Source organism: Amblyomma maculatum, chromosome 4, assembly GCF_055883805.1.
Source record: "Amblyomma maculatum isolate TAMU_Amacu chromosome 4, ASM5588380v1, whole genome shotgun sequence".
In the NCBI taxonomy this organism is placed as follows: Eukaryota; Metazoa; Arthropoda; class Arachnida; order Ixodida; family Ixodidae; genus Amblyomma; species Amblyomma maculatum.
In genome coordinates, this window is record NC_139347.1 from 161892559 (window position 1) to 161911112 (window position 18554).

Consider the following 18554-nt stretch of genomic DNA (forward strand, 5'->3'; position numbering starts at 1 on the left):
GCTTTCAAAGCATCAATGTGTCCGACTCGGCCATACCATAAAGCTAGGCGCATGCGAAGCATCACTTCCGCGTCCCACTGTGCATATATCGCTTTGCTTCGATAGCGCCTGCATCCGACGCAATGCTGCTTTGAAAGAAGTGACCGCGTTATAGCTAGAAGTGGATCACCCTGTGCATGGCTTCCACCACAGGTGCCCTTTGGTATCGCACGAACGCGCAACGATCTCGGATAATTTGTGTGACAATAAACACAAACCTGCAAAATATGTTCACAAAACTCAAGGCGTCTCTCTATCATTTTCGATTTTCACGCACACTTTCAATATTGCGGAAGATGAGTGAATTTAAAGTTCGCTTCAAACATGCACACTGTAAATTACTACAGTTTTCTTAATATTTGGAGACCTGACTCTTGAAAAGCAATATCGCTTCAAAAGCAGTGGTGACCATCTGGCTGTCCAACTCCTATGTCTCTTTCTCATATATAAGCCTGTTCGTGGCAGGAATAGCTGTATATTTGCAATAGAAGAGGAAGCTGTAATAAAAAGCGAAGCTTGCGCAATAAAGCTTTCGTAAATCATGTATATGTAGCACGCCTTCATGCAAAATATCATGAAGCCCATTTATGCTTCAGCCAGCCCCAGAAATGCGGCTATCCAAGTGTGAAGCCAAAGAATTCTAAATTGATGTTTTGGAACTGGCCACCAACTTTTCACTTTCTTGACATTCTGAAAAAAAAAAAAAACATCAACCTTCGTACACCTTGTCCAATCCTGCATGAAGCCAGGACGTCAAATGTCTCGAATAAAATTTACTCGAGTAAATATTCTTTTTAACTATCCTGACCGAGCTGCGCTTTCATTGAAAGCTCAGCAAACTGGCCTGACGGCGTCTGTGCTGTTATCTAGGCTGACTGACAAACGCATGATTTTGCCTCTATTTAATAGATCAGTCAGCGCCCATTAAACGCTATCCAAAACGTTGTGAGTAGCTTGGGGCACGCGGCGCTCCCACCGAGGCTTTGCAAAAGGAGCACGTGACACCCGCGCTCTATCGCTCGAGCTCTTAGGTGTAGCATGCCCGCACAAGTGCAGGCTGTTTCGTCTGCGTGTGGGCCCGACATTTTTGCAGCACAGTATTGAAGATAGTTACGTAGTAGAAAAATATAAAATCTAAATTATTACGCTGCCCTGCAAGCCTCTGGAAGAACTGGGGCACTCCCTGTGTTAGTAACGGATTCATTGGGAGATAATAACCTATGTGCTGAGAAAACTGTATCTAACGCAAACACGCAGGTAGTGATAACCTTTCGATCAACACATTAATTATTATTGCACAACGAATAGCTACACGAACAATACTGCATATATTTCCTTAATACTTATTAAATAAGGGTATACGCTTGGCCGACATTACTGAGTTTTCCCTCGCTTAATAAGAGGACCCTAGTTAGTGTACATGTAGTCTGATCCACAACTGAAAAAAGAATAACGTAACTCAATGAACGCAAATATTGCGATTTGTAATAATACGAACAGTATTATGTGATTTTCATGAATTGCTAAGAGGCACCATACCTTGTACTGTGCCTGTCGAGTAATCAGGTGAACGAAACGTTTTTCTGTCGCTGTCTTCAAGTATCCACTTCGCTGCACCGCTTCCCAGGTCGTAGCCGCAGGTGTCGCCCCAGTCAAAGTCGCAGGAACCACTCTTAGGCTCTGGTGAAAATAAATTTATGCGTCTTAGGAGAGTGTTTCTTCGGCTGGTGTAGCAAAACGTTTTACCACAGGGGACTAAACTATATGTATATACGTATGTATGTATGTATGTATGTATGTATGTATGTATGTATGTATGTATGTATGTATGTATGTATGTATGTATGTATGTATGTATGTATGTATGTATGTATGTATGTATGTATGTATGTATGTATGTATGTATCAGACATGGCAGTAATTCAATTACAATAATAAAATTACTGTAATTTAATTAGTTTACTCAGTAATGCGTAATGTAATGAACTACTTTCTTGGCTTGGTAATTTAGTAATGTATTTAATTACTTTTTGGTAGTAATTTCACAGCAAAAGGGATTAATTCCTTTCGAAATTACTTTTTCTAAAGTGTGCCACTACTCCTTCAATAGACAACAAAGTAGAGTGCCGCGAAAGCAGGAACGACATGCGGCAAGCCGAAGTCAGCGTAACGGATCGACAAAAGAGACAGAATTGAGCAGAACAGTGCGTCTGAAACCTCGCGTGTTGCAGGGTCGCTTGGTGCGGCTGTTCCATGGCAACCATTCTCCAAGCAGCAGGATACAAGGCGTAAAGATAATGCCGAAGGGAGAGATGGTGCAAGAAGGCTGGAGCTGAAAACTGGAGTTGAAGAAGGGCCCATGGCTTGAGCCACTGTGGCTTGAGCATCACTGAGCAGTAAACACAACGTGCCGGCGTCGATTCTTTGGACTGCGGAAGGAATAAATATCCTGGCTTCTTCGGGCAAATTAAATGACAAAGACAGCTCCGGGCCAGCAAGACCCTTGGTTCACCGGTCATTTCACGATCATTCGACCATGCTTCTGTTTTTGTTGTTGTATTTTGCTGCTGTCTTGTTTTTGCAATGGTAAGTGCTGTAGGAAAGAGGGAAGAAATAGCTCTCTGGGACGAAACTTGGTCGGAAGATAAAAGAATGTGTGTGCTTCGTTCTGGAGAACGTTTTCTTACTAGCTTTACTTAGTCTTTGCATGGATGGAAATTAGAAAGTTAATTTAAAATAATTGAATTACTCAGAAGAAGTAAGTGTAATGTAATTTTATTACTTTTTTTGGATCAGTAATGTGTAATGTGTTTTAATTACTTTTCTACAATTTTCAGTAAGGTAATTAGTATTGTAATTTAACTTTTTTTCGAAAGTTTTTCTATGTTGTTTGTGTACAAAAAAGAAGCACTCGTTGTGTGCGGTGCAAGTTTGGAATTAACAGTGATAATTAGCCCTTAGTAGGTCCTTTAGGGCAAGGCAAGGCGATTTCCAATATTGCAGCTGCCTGTGTTCAGCCATGGGCGTTGCTGCTGGCAGCCTATAACTGCCGGTTGGTTTATCGGAAGTCTAGAGAGATTGCAAACGCTGGCGCACTGTCGCGGATGCCATTGACAGCCCAAGAGTAAAACCTGACAGCGTTAATTTTTTTTTCTGTACTTGATGAAATACCTCTTTCTGCTAATGAAATAAAACAGAGAACTTGCAAGGACAAGGCGTTATCAAAGGGGATACATTATATACAAACCGGCTTGCCTTCGAGCATCACAGATGATCTGTTCGCACCGTACTTTGTTCGCCACCACGAACTTTCTACCGACCAAGATTGTGTAACTTGGGGAAACCACGTAGCAGTGCCAGTATGCCTGTGTGCACAAGTTCTGTTAATGTTACACGAAGGCCACCCGGGAATGACCCGAATGAAAATGCTGCCACGAAGACACGTGTGGTGGCGGAGATTAACTCAGGACATAGAACAAACGGTGAAATAGTATGTCACAGGCCAATTATCGCAAAATGCGGCATAGAGCGTTCTCTTGTCATCCTGGGGCTGGCCCACGCGTTGGTGGGAAAGAGTGCACCTGGAATTTGCGTGACGGACAGTGGTTTTTAGTGCTTGTTGACGCGCATTCCAAGTGGGAGGAAAATCTGTGATGAGCTCGATGACCAGTGAAAAGACTGGAGCAACTGCGTGGTGTGTTTGCCAAATATGGCTTACCAGAAGAGGTAGTGACCGCCAGCTGCCCGCAGTTTTCTTCTGCACATTTTGAGAACTTCTTGACCAGGACTTGCGTTCGGCACAGTAAATCTCCACCTTATCATCCTGCTTCAAATGGCAGGGCGGAGAGCAGTGGACAGAGAGTGAAAAGAGACCTCTGCAAGCAGATCCTGGACGAGCGCCGGAAAGGGGAGACAATGTCTAAGCAGCACCGTATTGACCAGTTCTTCTTCAGATACAGAAAAACACCAACAGGGACCACAGAGGAAACACCAGCGCAGAGATTTCTGTCGTGGTTGCCTCGCACTAGACTGAGCATGTCGCACTCTGGCATGCAGTAAAGAATAAGAAGCAAATTGGATCGTATAAAGCAGTCTGCAAACAGAACCCGCGAATCCTAGAGAGAGTTCGAGGAAGTTGACCGCGTCCTGGTAAAGGGTCTCCGACCTTTCTATAAAAAATGGATAGCAGGGATAATCCGCAGGTGGGTGAGTGCCTGCACGTACTTGTGTCGTACGGGGAACAAATAACAATACGTTCATGCTGATGACCTCGAAACATGTACATTTCACGACAAGGTGACGTCTAGCCACCCTGCCATCCCGGGCGATCCAGCTGCATATTACTCCCCTCGAGGGTACTGGGCTGCGCACCTTGAACGACACGGTAACAAATGGAGGCAACACTTCAACACCAGAATTTCCTCTATTGGGGCTCTTTCCCTGCACCACAGCCTGATTCTCAACCACCACTAGATCCTCAGCCTGGTACTCAAGCGCAACCTAGTCCTCAACCGCCACACCATCATAGCACTCGTGAGACGAGGGCCACAGACAGCTATCGGCCATAAAGACGATGAACACTGTATGGGATGGAATGTTGTGTCATTGCTCTCACACCATGCTTGTGTGACGTCACGGGTCAGGTGATAGCGGCTATGAAGAAGCTGCACTTTATCTTGGTTGTTCTTCGTGTTCCAGACAGCGTCTGAAGAAACCCCGACAATGTCCTGCTATCTTGTCACGTGTGCGACTTGTTGAAGACACAAGACACAACATACTATATATATATATATATATAGCTACGAACAATTTGCTGCGGACAATAATGAGGTTCATTCGGTACAAGCGCTCTACATCCTTATGTTATCGTCTACGCTTGCTACTTTCAGAATCATTTGCTGAGGAAAAAACTTTGTGTCAATCAGTGCCCACCAACGTCACCTGCCAACCGCCACCTTCCACAGACAAGATAGCGATTTTTAGAGGCTGCGAGGCATCGGACAAAGACGACGCAACGCCCCGATTGGTTCGTTCCAGGACTTTCATTTTTCTGTGAACGGAGCTGCTAGATGTCTTGTGAAGAACCAGCGTAAACATAAACACACTATACTAGCGGAGCGAAGGACGCTGTGCTAACAATTGAAGGTAATTTTTCTTGTTTTTCAATAAGGTGAACGATAACAAGGAACAGGGGCATAAAAAGGAAATACATAACAAGAGAGGGAGGTAGGAAGAAATAGAGAAAGGAAGGAGGAAAGAAAGAAAGAAAGAAAGGAAGAAAGGAAGAAAGGGGAAGAAAGAGAACGAATTAAATAAATAAATTTAAAAAATGAAAACGAGAAAGAAAGGAAGAAAGAAAAAGAAGGAAAGAAGAATGAAATTAAGAAAGAAAGAAAGAAAGTGAGAAAGAAAGAAAGAAGGAAAAAGGAAAAGGAGAATCGAGGCGCAAGGAAAGAGGGTAAAATCAGCACGTTCCTAAAGTGACAGCCACAGCTCTACTTCCAACTCGACCCTTAAATATGTTCTCGTGACTTCAAACAATCCACTGATCATACACATGTTGGTCATGCCAACTACCACCTTCCAGAGGGGACGATGTTTTTTGACGCTGCGAGAGTCGCGGTTAGTTTGATTCAGATATCACGTTACGTACCCTACTTGACCACGTCGTCCTGTCTAGTGGCATTGCGCTACCCGTCGCCCACTTAACCTGCTAACCACATGTCAGAGGCGTGTCCGGTTGAATTTTGGAGGCTACCCAGTTCAAGCAGGAGATCCCAAGGTCTTGGTGCCTTTCATCTACCCTCTCCTAGAATCATGTTTATATCTTTGATACTTCGATGCGTCCAGCGGTCGACGCCGATGCCAACGGACAATTTTTTGCAACATGTGTGCCCTAAAGCTGTCAGGGTAAAAACGTGAAAAAAAAGCATATTCGTTATTTTCAAGGTAATGTTAGCGGTCGATTGTGTTTCTCGATATGAGGGAACAAGCAGTGCAGCGGCAAAACAAAGTTCGCTCTAATTTCGCCTAGTAACGTCGCTGAGAACACGCAAACGACAGTGGCCCTTAGTCCATGCCGCGATGAAACTTAGTTACTGGTCTTGCGGCGTATTTCACCTTCCTTTTTAGTATACATGTGAGAGTTTTTTTAACGGTATTTTACGCACTCCGACCATTGCTTCTGTTTCTGAACGGAGTAATAACTGAGAATAGAACAAAATAGCTATTTTACGACTGCTGATGAAACATGAATTTGTATTTTAAAGCATCAGGTCTACATCTGCTAAAAATTTGTTTTTGCATTTATCTTCACTTGAAGAAATGCGCGGAAGCACAGAGACAATTTTTTTGCAAGACGATCAATACAGCCGTCGCGCAAAATTGCATTTGCTCAAATAGAGCCTAATGTATGCGCGGTCATGGCTCATACGTAATATTTTAAGCATGAATTTTTTTTTCCATTGTCTGCGTCCCTCAGCGGACATTGAAATAAAACCGAGAACCAACGTTTGGACACCAATTTTTCTTTATCCGGTCAGTGCTTTTCCTTCATCCGGGCACCGAACGAGATTTCACGAGAGGAGTGCGGTTTCTGAGATTGCGCTGCTCTCTAAAGAAGGCGCCAGGAACCAGCTGTAGGAGGTAACAACTGGGAAAAGTCATGCAAGACTTTCAGACGACACTGGCGCTCTTACCAGGTGAACATTCCCCGCTTGATAACGTCAGGTCATCCACTGCAAAGACGGCTCTTTCAGGGCTCTCACTCGCGTGGGAACGAATTGAGATCTGAAAAATATGCATAGAAACAATGGAAGTTTGTCAAATGAGAATATCGTGTAAGTAATCAATATAACACAAATCCAACAATGCGTAAACAATAGCCAAGAAGAGCGGCTACTCCAAGATAGGAAATGGCGCTGCTTATTTTCGGAGCTATTAAGGACGATGCCTTCTGCCGGTGCTTATCTAACCATGAGTCATTTTAGACCTCAAAGCCCTTAATGGTAAATGCAATAAATTAGATTCCGCAATAAAATAAGTTAAGGGCTTCAAATTATTTAGAGCCTTATCCTATGAGGGGGATGGACATCGGGAGTACTCAGTCTGCTTTTTATTGCGGTTTCATAGCATCCCGAGCATCAAAGCTCAAATTTGATACAAATAACTTAAGATCATGTACTAAAACACAAAGTCTGTAAGAGCATCACGTGTCTATCACAGCTGCCGAGCAGGATATTACCCAGCTCTTCGTTGAATCTCATCGGGTCCACCAAGCACAATATTTCAATGCTTCCACTAAATATAATTGCATCTAACTCTTTTATAAAATGTCCCTAAACAAAATGGGGAAATGGTACTCATAGCGTGAATCAAGACTTCATCATTTCGGGTCTGTTCAGATAATCCATAACTACAGCGCACACGACAGGACAGAGATGAAGGAGGGACACCCCACAGCGCTACGTCGCAAACGACAGGACACAGATGAAGGAGAGACACCACACAGCGCTGTGTGGTGTGGTGTCCCTCCTTCATCTGTGTCCTGTCGTTTGCGACGTAGCGCTGTGTGGTGTCCCTCCTTCTTCTCTGTCCTGTCGTTTGCGCTGTAGTTATGGATTATCAAAAACACCAACTCGCCCAACAAATGCTTTTGTCGAACTGTTCAGATAAGTTTCCGAACCATATAGCGAACTTCATGAACGTCCACCGAGCAACATAAAAGATGATTTGCATTTTGTTAAGGCATTATAAACTTTGAAATTAAGGATAGCTACAAATATAAGTTCTGAGGCTTTGAACCTCGCTTTGTAATCGCACTTTGACTTGCAACAGAACAACTCTCCATACACTTCGATACACAGGAGAGGAAGAACTATGTCTATGCACAGCGGCAAAAAATACACATTCATACATACAGAGCAAATGTACTTTGGGTTTAAAGTTGGAAAGAGTATTCTTTAAATGGGATAATGGCGCGTGTACGCATTTCTTGGCTTTGAAATCAATTAGCAAACAAATCTTTCCTTTCTGCATCTTTCAGCCGCGTTCTGCAAGGCCTTCGTTTAGCGAATTACATCTGCACAGTAATTTATTTAGCGATCACGCCTTTGGTATTTGAAAAACTATCAGAGGTACGCATCTGCGGCCTGTACAGATACGTTACAAAGAAAGGCGGTCGTCATATCGTTACATACTTTATTCGTCCTATCGCAACGTAACGTTACACAGAAGGCACTCTGGTACCGAAGAATACCGACAACCAGTCACGTCAGCACGAGACGGAGCAGTCCTAATTCGTCGTCGTTTTTGCAATCGCCCGTTCAATTCTCCGTCGTCTTCTTTGAATGGTATGTATCATTGCCCCCCTTCTTGGCAGCATTGCCTCGATGCTGCACATGCGATGAGCTGACAGATAGTGTGCTAGGCAGGCTAATATGGGAAGAACACAACACAAAACGGGACGCCATCAGATTCAAGATAAGTCAGCGGGGCGTCGTGGTAGGGTATCATCTTAACGACGTGTACAGCGTCAGTGAACTTGTGTCGTCTGAGGCTTGAGGGGTCCTGGGTTTCGGATTTGACTTCGTATCTAACGTCACTGATGCGGCGGAGGACACCGTATACGGGCTGAGCTACTAGCGCAGCAATTTTTCGGACAGTCCGTGATGAGGAATGGGCGTCCAAATGCAGACATAGCCTCCTGGCTCATAGGCAGCGAAGCGCAGTTCCTGGTTGTGGCGGTCAGCGTCTGTTTGCTGTTGTAGGTATAAGCGCTGCCTTTCCAGCTGTCGGGCTTCTTCCGCACGCTGAGTAAAACTAGGGACGTCCAGGTGAATCTCATGTTCGTAGTCGGGGTATACGGGCAGCATTGTATCCAGGGGAGTGGTCACTCGCATCGTCTCTTGAAGTGCCGTATTGTACACGAACGTGGCATATGGAAGAATTTGATCCCAGGTTTTACGCTCCATATCCACGTACATAGACAGCATCTCGGCCAGTATTCTGTTTAGCCGTTCCACCAAGCCATTAGTTTGCGGGTGGTATGCCGTGGCCCGTCTATGGCTAGTGTGTGTAAGATTTGACAACAATCCAAAGTTTTTCATTAGTTGACATCGGGAAGGGACCAAGAAGATCCATCCCCACTTGTTGGAAAAGAGTTTTCGGTAGATCGATCGGTTGATAGCACATTTACCGATCGGTTGATTGGTACATCGCATTCATTGATTACGAAAAAGCCTTTGACTCAGTTGAAACCTCAGCGGTCATGCAAGCATTGCGAAATCAGGGGGTAGACGAGCCGTACGTGAAAGTGCTGGAAATTATATTTAGTGGCTGCACTGCAACCATAGTTCTGCATAAAGTAACAAAATTCCCATAAAGAAAGGTGTTAGGCAAGGAGACACAATCTCCGCTGTACTATTCACAGCTTGCTTAGAGGAAGTAATCAGAGACTTGGAATGGGAGCAGTTAGGGATACGGGTAGATGGAGAATACCTCAGTAATCTGCGATTTGCTGATGACATTGCCTTGCTAAGCAACTCGGGAGATGAACTGCAAATAATGATTGATGACCTAGACAGGAAAAGCAGAAAAGTAGGCTTGAAAATCAATATGCAGAAGACTAAAGTAATGTTGAACAGCCTCGGGAAGGAACAGCAGTTTACATTAGCTAGCTAAGTACTGAAAGAAGTAGGCGAATATGTCTACTTAGGACAGGTAGTAACCGCAGATCCGGACCATAAAAAAGAAATAAGAAGAATAAGATTGGGATGGAGCGCATTTGGCAAGCACTCACAAATTATGACTAGCAGCTTACCGGTATCGCTAAAAAGGAAATTATATAACAGTTGCATCTTACCTATACTCACCTATGGCGCTGAAATGTGGAGGCTAACCAAGAGTGTTTTACTTAAGTTGAAGACAACCCAGAGGGCTATGGAACGAAAAATGGTAGGGGTAACATTACGAGATAGGAAGCGGGCAGAGTGGGTCAAATAACTCAAGTTACCGACATTCTAGTGGAAATTGAGAAGAAGAAATGGACATGGGCAGGACATGTAGTGCGAAGAGAGGATAACCGATGGTCGCTTAGGGTCACAAACTGGATTCCAATGGAAGAAAAGCGTAGCAGGGGGTGGCAGAAAGTTAGGTGGGCGGATGAGATTAAGAAGTTCGCAGGGGTCAAGTGGATGCAGCTAGCACAGAACAGGGTTAAGTGGAGAAATAGGGGAGAGGTCTTCGCCCTGCAGTGGGTATAGTCAGGCTGATGACGATGATGATCGGTTGAAGAAATAAAACTAGTTTCACGAGTGGAATCTTTCATCGTTGACAGTCACAGTACGCTTTAGCGTAAAATCGTACTGAAGGTAATAATTTCGGCCAATAATACTTCTCCCGAATTCTCGCAAGCGTACGTCTAGCTCCCAAATGGCCAGCGGACGGCTAGTCGGGACAAGTGCTCAAGATGTCAGGTCATAGGTGCGTAGGTACTACGAGTAGAATTGTTTCTTTTGAACTTTCAAAATGCGCTCGTACAGAACTCCATTTTGCAAAGCGTATGACTGCAAGCCACGACGAAATACAAGCGGTGCTCTACCACCGCATCCTTCCAGATACTCGATGAGCGGTGTCAACTCCGGGTCCTTGTGTTGAAGGTCAGCCATGTGGGATTGGATAATGACCCCAATAAAGGAAAGGTCATCGGCGTTTTCTAATGCAGTGGAGTCCAAGGGCGCGCGTGACAAGCAATCTGGATATTGATGCTGGTGTCCCGACTTTTAAACAACAGTATAACGTCATACTCTTGAAGACGGACGCTCCATCGAGCCAAGTGTCCAGGAGGGTCTTTAAGGCTTGCCAGCCAGCACAACAAATGATGGTCGCTGAAGGGCCGTCCATACAGATATGGTCGAAACATGCTGATAGCCCAGATTACCGCTACACTCCTTCTCCGTGGTCGAATAGTTCGCCTCCGATCGTGAGTGTGTTCGGCTCGCATAAGCGATAACACGTTCTACTCCGTCTTGCCACTGGATGAGCACCGCCCCGCGGCCAACGTTGCTGGCATCAGTATGTACGTTGGTTGCGGCGTCTTCGTCGAACTGAGCCAGTATTGGGGGTCTATATAGGCGACTTCGGAGCTCTTGGAAGGCTTGTTCTTGATCGCCTCCCCACTAGAAGGGCAGGTCATTTCTGGTTAGCGCTGTCAGCGGTTCAGCTAACCTGGAGAAATCTTGGATTAAGCGTCGATAGTAAAAAAGACCCAGAAATCGCCGAAGTGCTTTTTTGTCGGTGGGGTGTGGAAAAGTTGACGCTGGGGTAGCCTTGTGAGGATCAAGGAGAACACCCTGTGTGCTAACAACATAGCCGAGAAAGAGTAGTTTCTTGAAAGCGAAGTGGAATTTCTTAGGCTTGATCGTTAGTTGCGCGCCTTTCAGTGCTTGAAGCACAATGCGCATCCGGTCTAGGTGTTGCTCGAAAGTAGGCGAGAAAATAATCATCATCTAAGTACACCAAGCACGACTGCCACTTCAGACTTGTTAAAAACCTGTCCATCAAACGTTGGAACGTGGCCGGCGCAGAGCAAAGACTTAACGGAAGCGCCTCAAACTCGTATAAACCATCGAGCGTTACAAATGAAAGCTTCTCCTGATCTCCCTGATCCACCTCGATCCGCCAGTAACCGCTTTTGAGATCCAATGAGGAGAAGTACCTGGCGTCGCGTAGTCGGTCGAGGGCATCATCAATCCTGGGGAACGGATGTCCTATTTGTTCACGTTAATCAGCTTTCGGTAATCGAGACCAAGTCTCAACGTGCCAGCTGTCTTTTTGACAAGAACCACAGGCTGCTCCCATGGGCTCGTCGAAGGCTGGATCACGTCAATCGCAAGCATTTCATCCACTTGCGTTTTGATGGCTTCACGTTTTTTAGGAGAGACCCGGTACGGGCGCTGGCATACCGCTAAAGTGGACTCATCAGTGATGATGCGGTGCTTGGCGACAGTAGTGCGACCGACATTGGAGCCTGTGGCAAAGCAGTCTGCGAAATCGGTCAGATGTGCCGAGAGAAGATTCCTCTGATCGGGCGTCAAGTCCGGGCTAATTTTAAGGGTTTGAAGAGCATCACAAGGTGCGGCCTCTTCTTGTGGATTGGCCTCGGCGGTACACAAATGAGGCAAGGCAGTAACATCATGAAGGAAGGCAACAGCCTGTCCTTGGGGAAGTGCCGCATCTTCTTAGGAACATTTGTCAGGAGGACAGTAGCACAATCGTGCTGAAGTTGCACGAGTCCTCGAGCAACGGCTAATTCTTTCTCGAGTAGTAGCGGGAGGTGTCCATCCGCGATGCCCTCGTAATTGTGGAATATGTCATGCCTCACAAGAACCAACACACTAGACCGTGCCTGCACCCTCAAGTCATCGTCAATTATAAGCAAAACATTCAGTCCCGGATTCTCGTGCTCAATGCGCACCACGGCCCGTTTCATAGAAAAGGCCACACGCGCTCCTTTCAGGTCGATGACAGCGCCGTTGGTCTGCAGAAAGTCTAGGCCAAGGGTCAAGTCTTTCGAACACTCAGGAAGTACGACAAATTCTCCGACATACACAAAAACCACGGATGGATGCCGACCCGTGCTCTGCACTTGTCTGCAGGGGCAATCAAGTCACTTCCCCAGTTCCCGCTGTGCGAATTTTCGGACCGGACCAATGCGTCAAAACTTTCTTCAATTCTCTGGCGAGACCATGACTCATTACTGAATAATCGGCACCGGTGTCGAGTAATGCGGTGACATCCACTCCATCAATCGTTGCGCATAAATCGGAGGTAGTATACCGGATGCTGTCGCCACCTGTCCCAAGCGAAATGTCATCGTACCGGTCAGAGGTAGTACGTCTGATGCTTTCGCTCCCTGATTCCAGCAAAATCTCGTCGGCGCAGCTTGACGATGACGGAGGATCTGCACATTTCCCGACATCAGCGACTCTGCCTCCGAAGGTAGCTGGTATCGGTTTTCCCGGCGAGGGCGGGGAGAGCGACTTCGGGAATATTTGGGACTTGGCGGACGGTAGCTTGTCGGGGACGTAGACCGACTCTCTTGGAAATCGGACGTGTTGGGATAGTCGCGCAGCAAGGTTGCTTGCGATCCCAGCAGGCTGTTCGCCATTCCAAGGGCAGGGATCGTTTGGTGCAAAAGCCCGCATGTCGACGCGGCGGTACGGGCACGTCCGGTAGAGGTGACCTGCTTCACCGCAATGATAGCGGAGGCGCCGGCGGTCCCAGGTCCGCCGTGCTTGAGTTTTACGCGGTCGCTGGTAGGTTCGCAGAGGGGAGTAGTGAGACTTCATTCGGCTTCATGTGAGGTCTCCCATGCGAGTACCCCACGTCTCCATTACTGGAGCTGCGGCATTGACACCATGGTCCGGCGTGGGAGGAGCCTTACGTAGGACAGACGAGTATGTTGGTCTCGCGTCGAACTGGTGGGGAACATCAAGCACTTGCTCAGTTGCCATACGCATCTCGTCCCGGACGACTTCAGCCAGTGAAGGAAAAGAGGTCGTGTTGGAAGGCATCCGCAGGGCTTGCAGTTCCTCTTGCATGACAGAACGAATGAGATTACGTACTGAGTTCATGTCGCTGCCGACATGCATACAGAGTGCATCGGACCCAACGCTGTTCACGTCGCGGTTGTATTGACGGGCTCGGTGTTGCAGCGTTGTCGTCATGGTGGCAGCCTCGCTGAGAAACTCCGCCACAGTGCGCGGTGGGCTGCGCACCAGTCCCGCAAAAAGTTCGTGCTTAACGCCCCGCGTCATGTAGCGCATCTTCTTCCAGCTTTTCTCGGTCTGCGCGCTTGAAGAGGCGTGTCATGTCCTCAAAGAACATATATACGCACGCTCTCGTTCTGGCGCTGACTGCGCGAGTGTAGCGCAGCTTTTGCTCGCTCCCGGCGGTCGGCACTAAGAAAATTTGCTTTCAAGTCACGACAGAAGGCTTCCCAACCATGTCCGGACAGACTCTTCAAGAGCGAAGAACACGTTGTGGAGCTTACGCTCATCAGTCCACCCGTTGTAATGATCGACTCGCTCGTAGGTCTCAAGCTAGTCCTCGGAGGTGCTCGCGGCTGATGACACAAGATGTGTGTGGGAATTAAGCCTGCTCTCAGTTGTCATTGCAGCAGGTTCTATGGCCGTCTGAGGCTGCGTCGTCATGGTAGTGGCCGGAAGGGGTCCGAATTCAGGGGGCTCTCCACGTAGGCGGCGGCCGAGGTGCTGATGTACCGGGGTAAGCTCTGTAGTGACAGGTCTGGATCGATACCCGGTAATGCCTGCACCAGGCTTGTAACGTAACATTACACAGAAGGTACTCTGGCACTGACCTGACATGATCATCACCTGCTCATAGAGGCCAAATCTGGTGGCGGCCTAAGGTTTAGGTTGACCACTTCCTTCATGCAGTGCAGGAATTGCTGTTCTTTCTATTCTGAAACTTGGCTATAGCGGACGCAGCCATGTCCAACTCCACTTCACAGTTCATCCGGCTTTCGTCTATTTCCTTGTCGAGCCGTTGTCGTTGTGCTTCAAATCGGTATAGATATTTACGACTGCACTCAGCGTTTAGGTGAAGAGTTCATTGCTCTGGTGTTTCGGCCGCTAAGGCGGCCTTTACCTTTTGCTGTTTATTTATTCTTAAGCTCTTCATTGCGTTCAGCTACGCCTTCGGGTTCGAATCACGTTTACGTCGTCTTCCCTACCATTCTTACTCAACCCGCCGCTAACACAGCGCGCTTCTTCGGCCTAGACAGTAGAAGGACCTGACTCATTCGCCATCCTGGAGTATTCTGACGTGCTGCAGAAATTGCATAGTACGCCTATGCAGGCAACTATGGTGTGCAGAAATATGCCAGTCGCATCGAGTCGGGGGTGAATTATTGTCGGTGCCACACGATGAAACAAAACTGTTCGGCTAATCCAATAATGAACCCCGTCCCGTGGGGTAACAGAGGGGACATTTGTCAGCGTCCGTCGACACGCCTATTAAATACGCCGGATGCGCGGCCTCCTTCTCACCTTCATTTGTGCAGCCTCTTTTCGGCCCGCGATGCGCCCCTCAGTTGGCGCTTGACTACGGTTGAGCTTTTGCTGCTCGGTTTGGCAATTGTAAGGCCGCGGTGGCCCTTTCTTTAATGTTTCGGCGCGTGCGCCGCAGAAAACAGCGATGGAATGTTCTACAAGCTCCGAGACGCGACGCGACCAATTACGTAATCTCGGCCACCGCGCTGCGCCTCCTCGCCCTCGTCGTCATGGGCGGAGTCCCGCGTGCATTCCCCAGCACGGTTCCGGCCACCGTGGTCCCGGCTCTCCTCCTCGCTTCGCGCCAGAGGGCCGCGCGTGCTGACCATGCTACCATGTCCGAGTAAATTCGAGACCTCTCCAGAGGGCCGAGGGGGGGAGACATGACTTTGGCAGCCCTAAGCTGTTTTCCGTTCCTCCTCCGCGCCTAGAAGCTTCTGCGCTGGCTATTTAAGAGCGCGCCGCGCAGCCATCGACGGTTCTGGTTCTGGTTCTTGTGCTTAGGCTAGTCATCGACGACGACAGCCTAGCAGGCAGGCCCCGACTGAGAAGTCGTAAAAAGAGCTATGCGCTCGTTTTGCAGTTAGGTTTTCACGCAGCCTCTTTTGTAAAGTGTTATGTCTCTCTGCCTCATGTGAATAAGTTTTCTGTACCCCGTGTTTCGTGTTCTTGTTATATAAAGTTGATTTTCGTTTTGTTACTGCAAGTTCGTCGTCCTGCGTCTCTCAGTGTGTTTGTGTGTGAACTACACGTCGCCCGCCGAATCGAGGAGCACATTGGAGAGGTGCGGAAGATTTGAAGAACAAGGAGAACCTGACGTTTACTGCAATGTGACACTCAAGGTCAAGCCACACACATCCTAAAGGCCCCGTTAACCCAGTGAAATAGTAAATTCGTACAATAAATCAGTTATAAAAAATCAGTTAGGAAAATCAGGTACTTCAGCAGTCTTCTTTAGTGACGCACAATATGATAAGACACTGAGAACGAGCACGAACCTGGACGGCACCTTTACGTTTCTCGGAGTAGCGCACGCGCTGCCAGCGACCGGCCAGCTCTTGTCTTGTCACGTAGAAGTGTCGCGCAGCGATGTCAGATGAATGCTGCACTCTGAAGGAGGCGCGGAAGTCTTGAGCGCCCGTCAGGTGGTACCAACCCGTGAAGCAAAGTGGACCTGCTGCGCGGCGAGATAGGGACGCGATAGGGGGCCAGATCATGGGACTCTTCACTGTTGCGTAGGCGCTGGACCCTTGGTCTGTATGGGAGAGCACAAAATGAAGTTAGGCTTGTTATATTTTCCCATAATCTGTTGCTTTATTGATATCCTTTTCTGCCTCGTTTCTGCATCATCCAAAATTTACTGAAAATTACTTTAGTGCCATGCTAAGTATCTTTACTAACTGTATGTATCATATAGGTACACCTGCGTGACTCCTCTGGAGGGGTCGGGATCTGCTGTTGACAACATGTTTGTTATTTCCTTTACAATAAAATCATTTTTACTTAGAAGGTTGTTTTGGATCAATATGCTTGTCGTTAGGGGATCCATCGTTATTTGTGAGGACCCGTGAACTTCTTGTTTGTTTTTGACAGAAAATTTGGAGGTTTGTGTTTTGTATCTACGAGGTTTTCAGTTGAAAAAATGCAGCTTCATGCAGCGCTATAATTAAAAATTTTGCGGCGCTTTGGGTACTGTTCCGAGTTCCCCGTTGTGTTCGCGCTTGAAATGTAACTGAAATATAGCTTGTAATATTTATTGATGCGTAGTAAAATCACCACTTTAATATTTTCGTAAACATGCATGCAGAGTATGAGATGCAATGAATAAGCATTCTTTCGATATTGCTCGATGAATACTGCTCCAGAGGCGCATTATGAGGCCCCAAAATTGAGAAAGTAATGAAATTGAACGCGCACATGTCTCCTTCAGCAGCATATTATGTTTAAAATGCTTAAAAGGCTTCAGCAGGCTAAATGACATTATCTGCGGTTAAACGAAATCAGACTATCAGACCTTCATCCCGAAATTCGTGCACATATGCATCTTTACAGGATTTACAAGATATGCGGATACCACTGGGCAGGATGATGTGAAAAAAGTAAAGCTTGGGAAGACAAGGGTTGAATAAAATTATCCAGGAAAGTAAGACACAAATCATTAAGATTATATCACATGCCAGGTCCACATTTTTAAAAATATGCTCAGGATCACCACAAATACAGGCTTGACGGCTTCAAAGTTCCTAAAAAATATGAAGACCCTCTCCGTCACCTGTCTGAAGCGTGTGGTCAACTGTGGGTCCATGTTTCATGTCGGCAACTTTGCGCACTTCAAAGCATCCAGCTTTTTTGCAGTTGGGAGTCAGCCATCCAGCGCACGTACCATTTTCGAACGTGCATATGTCTGCAATAAAGTATCAAAAGAAAAGTTAAGGCTACATTTTCTTTAGAAAACTAAAGCGACACCTAAAAAATATTGGCATGCATATTTGAAATCTTGCATCCTTTATTTTCAGGGCGATGTTGCTGAGCGCTACTTGCTGCGCTACACACAAAACTTTTTTTGAACACAGGAATGTAATCAATGTTATTGCTGACTTAAAAAGGCTGGTAGTATGGAGGCTTTCCTCGCAACTGCTACTATCGCATATACTGTCAACAAGAAAATAAATTTAAGAGGGTGACCGCTCCACAATATTTGAAAAATTTACGCAGAAAAAAAAATGGAATTATCTCGGAACTCTTCGTTTCTCATAACTCTCAATATTCGATAATTCTAAGTTTGCGAAAAAATACTGCCCTCTATGAACCAATTGTAATAAAATCCTTCCCTTTTAAAAATTTGTAAATTGTGACAATGTGAAGTACTAATCTAGTAACCAATTTAAAGCCACTCTGATACACTACGGTATTGAGGTTATGGAACATTATTCCATAAGCCAATGGGCGCCTAGGCTAGTATTGTGGCTCGGGTCCTCTGGGCGTCCAGCATACGGCACGCTTCGTAGATATAAAATATATTTTAGGCGGCTCCTCCAGGTCGCCCGAACAAGAACCTTAACAGCCCACAGAGCAAAGCTATATAGTTCATTCCCCACAAACTTTGAGATGTGTACAAGGGAGATAGAGTGTTTTAACTCGAAAGTATGTCGTGGCTCATGAGGGGCGTGGAAAAGATTTGAGGATAGTAATTGCGAGCATAGGGTCTCCACACGTACAGCCAATGCAAGTGTCGAAACCCCTCAAGGAGAAACATATCAGCTTTCCTGGCCCAGGCACACCACTACAGGATCACCTCAGGCGATCGCATCCCTTCCAAATGTGCATAAAACTTTCGCGCAGTGCAGTAAACATAGTGGCGTTCGTTAAGTTTCCCCTGCCCAATTCCCTCACTATCCTAGTTAAATACGCAATACGCATGCGCCATCTGGCCGAGTGCGG

At 46.6% G+C, this 18554-nt stretch overlaps 1 protein-coding gene across 1 annotated transcript; it reads right to left on the minus strand.

The window, feature by feature from the left end:
• Positions 1-1446: 1446 nt before the first annotated feature.
• Positions 1447-17425, minus strand: LOC146193379 (MAM and LDL-receptor class A domain-containing protein 2-like). The gene is made up of 5 exons (XM_084600533.1): positions 17386-17425; positions 16112-16368; positions 6738-6828; positions 1579-1719; positions 1447-1466 (listed from the first exon to the last, which is right to left on the minus strand). The coding sequence occupies exons 1-5, from the start codon at positions 17423-17425 to the stop codon at positions 1447-1449; spliced, it is 549 nt and encodes a 182-aa protein (XP_084456659.1).
• Between the last annotated feature and the right edge of the window lie 1129 nt (positions 17426-18554).

Excerpts from the sequence above, each read along its gene's own strand:
- LOC146193379 (XM_084600533.1), bottom strand. The coding sequence starts at position 17,425 with ATGAAACATGGACCCACAGTTGACCACACGCTTCAGACAG. Across the intron at positions 6,829-16,111 it reads AACGTAAAGGTGCCGTCCAG|ATCTCAATTCGTTCCCACGC; the intron begins GTTCGTGCTCGT and ends CATATTTTTCAG. Across the intron at positions 1,467-1,578 it reads CTCGACAGGCACAGTACAAG|ACTACATGTACACTAACTAG; the intron begins GTATGGTGCCTC and ends GTTGTGGATCAG.